General features: G+C 45.5%; 1 protein-coding gene across 6 annotated transcripts in view; it reads right to left on the bottom strand.

Moving 5' to 3' along the window:
• Positions 1–5,692: 5,692 nt before the first annotated feature.
• Positions 5,693–13,532, bottom strand: part of TRANK1 (tetratricopeptide repeat and ankyrin repeat containing 1) — a 69,167-nt gene continuing 61,327 nt past the window's right edge. For all 6 annotated transcript variants that reach the window (XM_084857978.1, XM_084857979.1, XM_084857980.1 and 3 more), the window contains 3 exons: positions 10,305–13,327; positions 9,321–9,422; positions 5,693–6,785 (listed from right to left, as the gene is read on the bottom strand). In XM_084857978.1, coding sequence (XP_084714104.1) covers positions 6,673–6,785; positions 9,321–9,422; positions 10,305–13,327 — 3,238 coding nt within the window. In that variant the 3' untranslated portion in view covers positions 5,693–6,672. The remainder of the gene's footprint in view (positions 6,786–9,320; positions 9,423–10,304; positions 13,328–13,532) is intronic.

Raw genomic sequence — 13,532 nt, 5'->3', positions numbered from 1 at the left:
ATGGACACAATTAGTGAGGGAGAGGCGGTCTGTGGCAAACCGGTTTTGTGGGATCAGTTCCAGCTTCTTCCTTCTGAGGAAGTGGACAAGATGTTTTGATCTGTAAGGCCGACCACCTGCTTACTTGATCCTTGCCCATCTTGGCTCATTATGAGTTGCAGAGAGAGATTAGGTGAGGGGATCAGGGCAGTGGTGAATGCCTCCCTTGAGGAGGGAGTGATGCCAACAGCCCTCAAGGAGGCAGTGATAAGACTGCTCTTAAAGAAGCCCTCCTTGAATCCCCAAGTCTTGAACAACTTTCGCCCAGTCTCGAATCTGCCATTTTTAGGCAAGATAATTAGGGATGGCGGAGAATTCCGCCACAGATTCCAGTGAGGAATCCGTGGCGGAATGGCGTAGTGGGCACTATTTGCGTTCCCCTTTTTTTCGCGGTAATAGCCTATGTAAATATTTACGTAGGCTAGAATGGCAAAAAATAGGGAATGCAAATGGCAGCCGCCATAGCCGCCGCCATTTGCGTACGCTGGGTTTTTTTTTGTTTTTTGGGGGGTTAGCCATGATAGACTACGTAAATCCTTACATAGCCTATCACAGCTGCAAGGACGCCAATGGCGGCCGCAGCAGCCTGGCCGCGGCCGGCCAGGAGACCAGCCGCCAAAGCTGCCGCCGGAGCTGCCACCACCGCATCCACCCCAGGTAAGTGCCGTCCCGGGGGATTCCACGGGGGGGGGGCAGGAGGCCGTTCCGCCACGGATTCCGGAATTCTCACTGGAATCCGTGGTGGAATTCTCTGCCATCCCTAATGTGAAGCCACTGGTGTCAAGGGCTCCTTGGAGGCCTCTCTCAGTCTAATCCAGTAGCCAAGTCCAGACACAGACAAATGGATTCTTTTCAAAGCTTTATTCCTCTTTTACAACTTAACAACTCTACCGTTAGCAAATAGATATGAGCAGCAGAGTACCTATGCCCTAAGTTGGAACAGTTGGTCCCCATTTGAAAGGGAATTACTGGCAGACCCCTAAACTTAAGGACTAGGGAGAGTCCCTCCCCTTTTCCCTTGGATCCTCTGGGTGCAGCCATTGTTTGCACGCCAACCGGGCACTACGCCTCCTTTCTGCGCCCTCCATTTGGCCCTGCTCTGTGTCGGCATCGCGCATCCATCAAGTCTGCTTCCCGCACTCTGTCACTCCCAGGACTGCTATCTAAGCTAGGAATGCTGGTGGGAGGAATCTCCATCAGCTGTTGGCCCTGGGAAAGAGGAGCGCGCTCCTCTCCCAGGAGCGACTCCTCTTCCTCAGAATCAGAACTACTCTGGGATTCTATGGGCTCAGTGTCCACCCTGACAACTGGGGGCTATCATCAGGAGGCTTGGGGTGCGGTGTCATCAATATGCAGATGACACGCAGCTCTACCTCTCGTTCAAATCTTCACCAAGGTTGGCCGTAGAATCCAAATGTCTGGAGACAGTGAGTGGCTGGATGGGGAGGAATAAGCTGAAGCTGAACCCTGACAAGACCGAGGTACTTTTCGTGGGAGACAAGAGGAGGTTGGGGGATGTTGACCTGTTGTTGAATGTGGTACGGCTACCCTTGAAAGACCAGGTCCACAGCCTGGGGGTCATTTTAGACTCCCAGCTGTCCATAGAGGTCAGGTGTCAGCTGTGAGCCGGACAGCGCTGTACCAACTCCATCTGATATGGCGGCTGTGCCCCTACCTTCCCGACCATCTGCTCCCATCGGTAATACATGCCCTGGTCTCCTCCCGTCTTGACTACTGTAATGCGCTTTACATGAGGTTATCCTTGAAGATTGTTTGGCAGCTGCAGCTGGTGCAGAACATGGCGGCTCACCTGATTAAAGGCAGCCGCCGGTGTGATCACATCACTCCAGTGCTGAAGGAGTTGCACTTGTTACCAGTTGTTTTCCGGGCCAAAGTCAAGGTGTTGGTTTTGACCTTTAAAACCGTATACGGTTCTGGCCCAGCCTATCTCAAGGAGCACCTCCAGCAACACCAGACAGGTAGCTCAACAAGATCAGCCTCGGATGGCCTTCTCTCTGTCCCATCAGCCAGGACAGCTAGGCTGGTGAGGACGAGGGAGAGGGCCTTCTCTGGGGTGGCCCCCACTCCGTGGAACTCCCTCCCTAGGGAACTCCACCATGCCCCCTCTTTAATGAGCTTCCGCCATGCATTGAAAACATGGTTGTTCCAGCAGGCATTTGGGGTGGGTTAGGGTATTTTGAGAAAATGATGTTTTACTGTTTAATTTTACTGTTTTAGATTGTACTGCTGTACATTGCCCAGAGTAGCCGGGTGAATGGCCAGATGGGTGATTAAGAAATTCAATAAATAAATAAAAACAGTGGCTAGACGGCCATAGACTCATTCGGTTTTCAGGAACCGACCTCAGAGCCCGCGCTCCAAGGTCATTTCCCAGAAAACTGCCCCCTCCTCCCCTCCCCTGCCACATCGTAGGCAGTGCAGATCATCCCGTGCTCTGTGCTCATAGCAGCAGTGTGAAGCAGGAGGAAAGAGGGCATTCCCATGGGCAGGGGCCTTGGAAGGGCTGGTACACTTCCTAGGCATCATCTGCCCCTCTCCAAAGCACTTCAGCTAGACAGCCGAAATTGACCATGTAGCTGCAAATGCAGGGCGGCCAGAATGGGGCGGTGAAGGTTCCTTCCACACTCTGCCTACCTATTTATTTATTCATTCATTCATTCATTCATTCATTTCATTTCTATACCGCCCAATAGCTGAAGCTCTCTGGGCGGTTCACAACAATTAAAACCAAACAACACACAATAAAACAATTTAAAATATATAGAACATTAAAACCACAATGTAACCTTGCATCGGATAGGCAGTTGCCTCCAAGTTCAGAGGCAGTGGCCTATCCCCATAACTTTGCTCCCTAATTCACCCTTTTGTTTCCCTAATATGCCATGAGCACACACACCCTTGGAGAAGCAGCAACAGAAGACCAAAGAGATGACATAATAGATTCCACACATACTTCTGTCTGCTAGCAAACCGAGATTTGCTTTCTTCCTTGAGAATGAGCTGGCTGGTTAAAAACGAAAAGACGATCTTGTGCCCTCCTCCACATGTACACACACCCACTTCCAAAGAGCCTGGTTTTAATCACAGTGTATTAGCTGCAATGCTGTATCTCTGGGTAAGAATAAACAGCTTCTTAGTAGTTCACTTTCAATGGTGCTGTTTAAAAATATATTTGAAAACTTTGCTGGCATTCACCACAAGCACATCTTCTACCTCAGTGCTTTTCAGGCTGTGTTTTTAGGAAGCCCGTGAGGTTCCTTGGAAGTAAGTTGATCATGGGCTGCTCAATGGGGAGATGACTGAAACAAGCTTCCCTGAAAGGCCGCTTATGCTGACCTCCACTCATCTCTTGGAATGAAAATCAGAGAAGGGAGTATTGAGGTGTACTCCAGGACAAGCTCTTTGGAAGAACTTAGCCTGAAGATTAAAGGGAGACATGACAGCTGTCTTTTACTGTCTGAAGGGGTGCCAAAAATGACCTGGTTTGCTTGACACAACAGCCCACTTGTGGCTTAATGTTCCTGGGGTGGGGTGTCACATTATGCCAGGTGCCCATGGGCGCCACTTCTGCGTGGTGCCTATGGACACCCGGCTTACCGTGTCATGTAAAACTAGAGGGCGGGGGTTGAGAGTTAGACAACCCTCAAACCATGGCTTGTTTTAAGGTTATTTGAGGGTTATCCAACCCTCAAAACAATCCCTTCTGCCTGGGTTTGCATGACATGACAAGCTACAGCAAGCCAAAACAGCATCCACGGGCACCCAGCATGATGTGACAGATCCGCAAGTAAATTAAGCAACAGTGGGGCGTCGTGCGAACCTGTTGTGCCGGAGGGCCAGATTAATCTGTTGCTCCAGAGGGCCAGATTAAAACTAATAGGTTGACATTGAAAGGAAGGAGATTTCTGCTAAGCATTAGGAGACACTTCCCAATGGTAAATGCTGTTTGACAGTAGAACAGGCTGCCTTGGGAGATAGTGGGCTCTCCTTCACTGGAGGTATTTAAGCAGAGGCTGGATGGCCATCTGGCAGGGATGCTATAGTTGTAGATTCCTACACTGAATGGGCTGTTGGACTGAAGGACCTCCAAGATATTTATTTATTTAAAACATTTGTATCCCACCCTATATCATTAGGATCTCAGGGAGGTATACAGATAAAATCAATGTAAAGAGTGTAAAACAATAAATGTAAATAGCTAAAAACATGAAATCATTAAGCTAGCTAATGCCAATTTAAAATCTAAAACAATAAAATAGTTAAAACAGTGTGCAAACGCAGAGAATCCAATTAGCCCCCGAAGGCTTTGGTAAAAAGCCATGTTTTTATTTGGCGTTGAAATGAAACCAACGTCTACGCCAAGCAAGCCTTCAAGGGGAGGCCATTCCACAACCAGGTGCCACAGAAGAAAAAGCCCTCTCCTACATCCCATCATAGTGTATGTCTCACACTGGTGGGATGCAGAGGGCTCCTCCAGCAGATCACAATCCTTGGGCAGGCATATATAGGGGAAGGCACTCCCTGAAATATCGAGGTCCCAAACCGCTTAAGGCTTTAAATGTCATCACTAGCACCTTGAATTCTGACCAGAAACATATTGCAGCCAGTGCAATTCCTTTAAGACTGGTGTTATGTGATCTTTACATGATGTTCCAGTCAACAGAACTACTGCATTTTGTACTAGCTGCAACTTCTGAGTCATCTTCAAGGGCAGCCCCACATAAATTGATTTGCAGTAGTCTAATTGGGAAGTTACCAGCGCATGCACTACTGTGGCTAGGTTATCCCTGTCCAGGAAAGGCCATAACTGGTGTATCAGCCAAAGCTGGCCCCAAGTACTCTGGGGCATGGAGTCCAGCAGCCTTACCACCCCAACTGACTCTGATGACAAGGAGAAGTAGAGCTGAGCATCATCAGAGTACTGGTGACACCCCACCCCAAAACTCCTAATGTCCTCACCCAATGGCTGCACATAGATGTTGAACAGTATGGTAGATAGAACAGAACCCTGTGGCACCCCACAGCTTAATAGCCATGGAGTAGAACAGGAATCCCCCAATACTGTGGGGAATCTGCCCTGCAGGTAGGAGTCGACCCACTGTAGCACAGTGCCCCCAACTCTCATCCCGCAGAGCCAATCCAGTAAGATACTGTGATCAATGGTATCAAAAGCCATTGAGAGATCCAGGAAGATCAACAGGGTAGCACTCCCCCTGTCTGTCACCTGGAGTAGGTCATCAGTCAGAGAACCAAGGCTGTTTCAGTGCTGTACCCTGGCCTGAAACCAGACTGAAATGGGTCCAGATAATCAGTTTCCTCCAAGATCCCTTCCAACAAGGAAATTCTTTAAGAGATGTGAAGAGCCCTGATAGATCAGACGAAAGGCCTATTTAGTCCTGTATGCTGTTCCCACACTGGCCAACCAGCTGCCTATGAGGAACCCATAAGCAGGACATGAGCACAATAGCACCTTCCCAGCTGTGTTCCCCAGCAACTGGTATTCAGAGGCATACTGCCTCAGATACTGGAAATAATAAATAGCCATCATGACTAGTAGCTACTGGCAGCCTTATCCTCCATGAATGTGTCTAATCCCCTTTTAAAGTCGGCTATTGAAAAAAATGAAGAAAGGTAACATCAACATTTGTTTTATTTTCTTTTAAAAATAATGCATGTCATACTTTATTTTTGGAACCTGAAATGTATAAAATCTCTCCACTTAAAAATGTATATAAACAATGAAATTTTGAAGAAACATTTTATATAATTCTGACATATGTAGAGAACAGTTAATATCAAAACAACTTAGAAAAATGAGCACAATCATTGATTCCATTCTGTTTTCTGAGAGATTCCAGATAAAGGACTAGGCATAGGTCTCACATATCCACAGTGGCTTTTCACTTGTTTAAGCTATTTTTTAATATCTTGAAATATGACAATTCTATTAAACTTGAAAATCCCACTTTTTGCTGCAGCTGTTCCTAGTCCAGTTGGCATTTTTGTTTTTAAATGTGGAAAATTGAGAGTAGAGAAGGTGAAAAATAAAGGGGAGAGAATTCCTGCTCCTCTCCCAGTTACTTATGCATTGGCTTTTAAAGGCGGAACTACACATTTGATGTAGACAGAGGTCTATGGACCTGAACCTCTGCCAAACAGCTGGGAAGCAGCAGAGGGAAGGTGCAATTTGGAACTGAGAAGAGCAAATGGGAGGAGCTGTTTTCCTCATAAAGCAGCAAATGCTGGAGGGGAGGAGGAAGAGTTGCAAGGGAAAAGAGCTTAAGCATCCCTTTGCTACCATATTGTGCCCTCTTCCAGTTGCTTTAATATTTCCAGCAGAGACTTGGGACTGTCTGCCAAATGGGTTGTTCTGGACTGATTCACTGCTGACGAGTTGATTGTATCCAAAATTCAGCTCCGCCGAGTACTTTTAAAATCAGACCCTAATGACTATAAGCCTTCTATCCACATTCCTGTGGGAGAAAAAATTTTGCTGGTACATGTCACAGTTTCTGTGTGTGTGTATTTTTTACACTTCGACAGTAAGGTTTTTACAACGTAAATAAAATACAGCTGAAATCAAAGGAAGGATAAACCACAGGACTTAAAATTTTATTTTCTTTTACTTTTCCCCTTCTTTCTTGACTGTTTTTTCGGGTGCAGTTCCTCAAAGGTTACCTCTTCACCTTTTACTTCATTGTCCAAGTCTTTGTCATGGTCAAACTCTAGTTTAAAAGAAGGAAGGAGAAGAAATTGTTCAAGATGATAGATATCAACACAACTGTGTGTCAAGTACACGGCAGGGCTGCTTACTAACTAGGCTCATCTTGGGGAAAAAAATGTTTTGGTGTCACAAAGCCATGTTTCTGACAGAGTTATTTGCAAGAGAATGGTTAGTTTAGATTTCCATCATGTCAACCACCTTTTTCAACACCTGTAATCAGTAAGCCGTCAAAAATGGAGGAGAAAAGCTTGTGCTCATTATATCACTTCAGTCAGGAACGAGGTTCCTTTGCAGATGCAACTTTAATCCTGTGAATAATGTTGCTGGATCTTTACCCAAAGATACTGCCTGTCTTTAACCCTTCACAGTGCCTAGGGCAGCCTTCCTGAACACCTGACGCTCTCCAGACGTTTTGGAATACAACTCCCAGCATTCCTAACCACTGACCATGCTGACTGGGGCTGGTGGGAGTTGAAGTCCAAAACATCTAGAGGACACCAGGTTGGGGAAGGGTGGCCTAGGCATATGCAGCTGCTGGACCTCTTGACTGATTCCTCTTCAGTCCCTTAAGTCTCCATCCCCAAAGAAGCTCTGTGACAATGCATGACAGGTGCAGCTTCCTCGTTACTATATCATCGTACTGAAGTTAACCAGTTGAATCTTTGCCATGCCATTGTTAAAAGGTACAAAACCCTCCGTCACAATATTTTTTAGTGTGAATCCTAATCTCCTTTTGCAGTAAATATATCCCAACCTTGATAAAGAACACACACAAATGTTGTGTGTGTGGAAACAATCTTATTGCAGACTACTGCATGCTTAAAATGGATGCTTCTGCTTAAATACCATATTGGATAGTGGCTCGCAGGGCTGGCATAAGACCTCCTGCTGCCTGAGGTGGGAGGACATGGTGTTGCCCTATTCCCCCTCCTGTTGCGGCCGCCATCCTATTTCCATTCCCGCTGAGGCCACTGCTGCCACCATCCTCGTTTCCTCCTCCCGCAGCTGCTGATGCCATCCTCCTCGCTCCTTTCCCTGCTGCTGACATCATCCCACTCAAGTCACTGCTGTGAGGGCTCATTCTTTATAGCAAGGCATCAGCAATGTCCAGGGCCACTTCCCCACTGATGCCTCTCTGTAAGGAAGGACCCCACACAGCAATGCATTTTGGCCGGGCAGGTTCCCTGGAGAGCCTCGCCAGTCGCTTTTGGGGAAGCGGCTGGTGGAGCTTCCCAGAGAGCCCACTCACCTGATGCCTAGCTCTCTGAGGAGTCCTCAAAGAGCTAGGCGTTGGATGGGTGACACTCCAAAAAGCTGTGCTAGGCGCTCTTGGAGAGCCATCAGCACAGCTCTCCAGAGCACAGGGCAAGCCAATCCTTCAGCCAAGGCGCCGGCTCTCCGGAGCAGCATAAGGTGGCGACGGCCGCTCCTGAGAGCAGTGCCACCTACTCTCCTGCTATGGCTGGAAGGAAGTGGCCAGCGGGGCTCTCTAGAACAGCTGCCTGCACCCTACATTTCACTCTCATAAGTCCTCCGTGTGAGACACAGGGTAGTTGGGCTTGGAGCCCTCTTGGCAGTGGAGGGGGACTCGGAGATCCCAGTGGCGGGTGGGGTTGTGCAAACAGCCGCCCTTCTGGATCCGTTGCCTGAAGAAGGGATTCACCCCACTTCATGGGTGGGCCAGCCTTGGTGGCTCATGTGACAATCCTTACGTGCTGCATAAAACCCAGGCCAAATAAGTGTGAGAGAAACCTCTTTAAAAAGCAATAATTCATTCTAGACAGCAGGTCCTCAGGTTCTCCCAGATAACAATCCAAATCTATTTTTCTTTCAAGTTTGAAGCTCTGTTTGCTTCTTCTGGGCCAATATAGGAAAAGGAAAGAGTGTGGGACTGATTGTTTTTGACTGAATCTTTTTCAATGTGAAACAAGAGCACCATGTGTAGACTCTGCTCCAGACAGACACAAAACAGAGCATGATATTGTGAGTGAGCTTGCCTAGGTTTTTCAGCTGCAAAGGCAGGCTCCTGCACCTACTTGAGATTCCTCCTTCTCCCCAGCTATGAGAAGTACACCAGAACTGCCCTCTTTTGTACCTGGATTGCACTGAAGACTGTGCAGATCGCTTGCACTTCTGATGTGAAAATGCCCCATGGGTTTGTACAAACACAGACCCAGCACTAAAGAATTTCCTTCTCTTTGACCAGGAGGCCCCTATCCCATGCTTTTTCTTTTCATGTACAAGAATAGGTTTGCCACACCTGTGCCTTTAGTAACTGAGCAAGAAGGATAAAAATTGGCAAGGGAAGCTTCCCCTGTCACTACACTGAGGCTGCATATGAAGTGGGCATCTTATATTGAATCCACTGCCCTGAATTACAAGTTTCATGCTAAGTAAGTGAATGGACCTGACACACGGTACATCACTGTTCTTGCAAAACCACAGTACAGTTAGTCTCTAAACAATAAAGGTTTCCATTTAAACAGAAGTAATATTATACAGTGACTTGTTCTACATGGATCTATGTAAAACATACCTTCCTCCTTTAGTAGGTGGGACTCTGTTTTCTCCAGCCAGCTTATAGCGTTGTCTAAATTAGAATTCAAATTGCTAGCCGACTTGGACAAGATTTCTTCAGCTAGAATAGAATACAAATTGATGCAACAAGTTAGAACTATGGTGGTAATGGGAGTGGTAAGGTGTGACAACCTAATTAGCACTTACAGAAATAATTTTAGTAGGATGTTAAAACAATGGATATTCATGGAGGCTGTGGGGCAGAATCCCTAAGTTAGTTTGGAAAAGTCAGTGTACATATACACATGATGTTTAGTTGCTTACAGATGTAAAAAGACTGGAAAACCTGGTTCACACGAGCAAATAACCCATGGTTAACAAACCACGGGTTGTTTGTGAGTGCATGCAGGGGCAAGCAAGCCTGCTGGCTCCCACCCACTCCCCTGCTTCCACTTTCTGAAACAACCCAGAAATGTCCCGTTCCTGGGTTGTTGCTGTGACATCCAAACCTGGCACTCTGGGTTCTTGAGGGTTAAAGAACACAGAGATTTAACCCATTGTTTGTTGTTGGGTTAAAACTCTAGGTTATTTAACCCTAAACAACCCAGAGTGCTAGGTTTCGACATCGCAACAACAACCTAGGAACAGGATATTTCTGGGTTGCTTCAGAAAGTGAAAGTGAGGAGCACATAGGAGGCAGTATGCTCGCTGCCGCATGGCCAAAACTGAGTTAAATGAGTTAAACAACCCATGTTTAGCGGTTACATGCACACTAGGTCGTAAGCACTGGATCTAAAACCCAATCCAAGCATCGTTATAGGAGTGGGCTGCTGTTGAAAATCACATCTGCATGATGGAAGGCTCCATGCAGCTGCCAGAATGTTTAGATTCCCTATATCAATTCAATGAATCCCAGATTTAATTCCCTGTATTTCTTAGTTGGAAGGAAAGAAGTTTGATGACTGCTGAAATGAGAGACATGGAAACAATCAAAATGCCCTACCATCTGCCCATGCTTTCCTCCTGTAGATGTCCTCCACTGTATCAGAAATCTTCTTAATGGCATCTTGGATTTTTCTCTGCACTATATTAGACTGTTCGTTGGATGCAAAATGACCTTTGATGCGGGTATTCTCTACAATCCTTCCCGCCACATTCATTCCCTTACGTATTAATGGTTCCATCTTGATTTTGAAAAACTCAACATATTTCTGGTAAGAGGTATGTTTATTTTTATGTTCATCCAGGGTGACATGACTCTCAAAAGTTTTGCCAGCAGCAAAGTGTTCACCCTCTTCCCAGTCAGTCTCTGTCAGCGTTGCCATTTCTGTGGGTTCTTCTTCAGAGTGTTCTGTTCGAGGATGGAAATTTGCAGGATTTTGAAGGAATTTGACTCCACAGAGGTCACACTGCGTCTGGTCAATATCTGCTCTTTTAAAGACTCCCAATGCCATTTCCGAAGACTCTGGTTTTGAACATGAAATCCTTTTCCATCTAACACAACAGCGGACAAACAGGAAAAGGCACTGCAATTTCCGCTTGGCAGAAGCTTTTTGCTGTTGCTTCTGCTGCCGTATTGATGCTATATTGGCTAATGGATCTTCTCTCTCTCCAACGTAGATGTCTTTTTCCAGGTCTGTTTCTGGCTCTTCAAAACAGTCTGCTTGACTGAGATATGCAAATCTGCCCAAGTCCACAACTTTGTAATAGATACCTCTGATAACTTTATTATCCTCATGCCTTATACCCCATGCTCCTTTAGGATCCCACCTCCAACAACAGTCAGCTAAAAACTCTTCATCTCGGCAAAACAGCAGCTCCTTGAGGCCTTCAACTACTTCTTTAACATCAGAGGTCTCACTCATCAGGTCCACAATCTTAAGCAATCTTTCAGGCACTTTGGAAGGGCACTCCTTTTTCATTTCCATAAGACTTTCCTTCAGGGTAGGAAAATGCTGAGCTAAAATACCTTTATATTTCCAACTAAGCACCTGATCAGCATTTATTAACATCACTAAGCAAAGCACCACAGTACGCTCAGCTTCCCCTGACATGATGTAATCAGGATCACCAAAAGCATCCAGGAGTACACTGAAGTTTTCATACCTACACAGAACATCAGCTAAATACCTCAGATGAAATTTAAATTCCTGTATGGCTCGCTTTGTGTCCTCTGGCTTATAATCTTGTACAATAGAAAAGACCTCTCTGTGTCGGTCTCCCCTTGCAAATAAAAAATCCCAGTAGTGGAAGAGAGCAATGTAACTCTTGGGAAGGCACAGAGTCATGTTTTTGCAGAGGTGCATGAGGACAGCACAGCCCAGGATAAACTGAAACTCCAACAAAGTCACTGTGTTTCCTATGCTTGGAATCAAAGGGTCGATGCATTTCTTCACCAAGACATTCATAAAACGATAAAACAGCCATTTACACTGCTCAAGGTTTCTGTGAATGTAGAGCTGGTCCATGGAATTCTGGAAGAGTCGAATGAAACACAAATGGGCACTTTCAGCATTTCCTGCATATTTGTCAGGCATCAACATACCATATCTGCCCTCTACACCTTTGGGTCTTCCTCTCCCCCTTTCTTCTACCATCTTTAATTCTCTATTATATTCATCTTCTTCTCTGAAAAGAAACCTCTCAAACTCTTCAGGATAACGAGCAGTTAAGGCAAGAACCTGCATCGTCTTCAGCCAGAAATCAGTAGATTCTCTTCTGTTTTGAGCAGTCTCATTTTTAAACTCAGACTTGATGTATTCCCTCAGCACCGCCGTGCAAGGATTAGGGATTCTATAGCCATGGCTGTGAAGATTCAAGGTGTAATTGCATGCTGCTGGGCTTTTGGACACCATTCTCAGATGGAAATGTTTAGGAAAGACAGCATTTATAAGGGATTTGCACAATGCATACTTATCAGCGCTCAACAGTTCATCAATAGCATTGGGCTCATGAAGTTCTTCTTTTGGGAACACTTGCTTGGCTTCTAACAGTAGTCCATTTATTGCAGCCAGATGCATTTTACACTGAAACACAGATTTTATCTCACGGAATGACAAAACTCTATGGAAGTCTTTACAGGCTTCGTCCTCACACTTCAAGCCTGCAATGAACTTCATACAGATATTGGGGAAGCTCAGTTCAAGCAAATGGTGAGCAACAGCAGTCAGCCTGTTCAATAAATGCTTATTCAGTGCAGTTTTCACATCTTCCAGGCTGACAATGAACGGATCACTTGTTTTCTTTTCTCTTGGTTTGAAATTTTCAGGCAAAAACTCTAGAATACATCCAGCTTCATTCTGGGAAACGTGGCAACATTTCCCATCTACCGGCACAATCCCAAAGTATTCAAAACATGACTTCACCATTTCTCTCTCAGCATTAGTGCCTGCTTTTTTGAAAGCTTTGACCAATTTCAGAAGTACCTCAATTCCATGTGATGCTAATTTCAAGATTGCCTCACTTTCTTCTTCACAGCGAATTGCTTCAAACAGAGCTTCCACAGCACCAGCATTGTGATTCACATCCAAAAACATCCGGAAAGCCTTCTTCAACATATGGAAGTTTTTCTCTAGAATGCCCATTAAATACGTTGCCTCTGCACTACCAGACTTTTGCTTTTGTTGCTCACACAATTTTAAGGCTTCTTCTAATATGGCCCTTAAGTTCTCCGGCTTATAAAAGCCTGTCGCACTAAGGCGGGCGGCAGCAAGCAAACATGATGCTCGGAAGTCCATTTGGTTAGTGAGCTTTGCTGCTTCCAACACAAACCCATGCTGTTTCATCAGCTTTGCAGCTTCTTCACCTCTGTCCTCCCTCTTCAACAGGTCAGCTGCTTCAGGAAAGAGTTTGTGCGTTTTCAAGAATACAAGCTGGTCTTCAACGTCAAGGTGAGAGAGCACCTTCATCATTTCACTGATCTTGCTTGCACGCAAGTACTTTGCAGCAGCTTCCAAATAGAACTGGTTTGCTGTGTATGAAAGTTTGGAAGCTAGCTGCCTGTCTTTCCATAGTATTTTCTCATACCTGAAACAAATATATATATATAAATAAATATCAATTGTGAACTGGAAGTAGACACATGATTCAACATCTAATAAGACATGAAACATGCTAAACAAGGCTGCCAAGTTCCAGCCCAAGGAAGAAGGAGAAAAGAAAAAGTGAATAATTCTCCATAACTCTATATAGGAAAACCCCATAATTTTAATGCAAGTTTTTTCAATATGTA

This window comes from Heloderma suspectum, chromosome 5 (assembly GCF_057233095.1).
Source record: "Heloderma suspectum isolate Gila_16-S chromosome 5, 16-S_ref, whole genome shotgun sequence".
In the NCBI taxonomy this organism is placed as follows: Eukaryota; Metazoa; Chordata; class Lepidosauria; order Squamata; family Helodermatidae; genus Heloderma; species Heloderma suspectum.
This window is presented reverse-complemented; position numbering and strand designations above follow the sequence as displayed.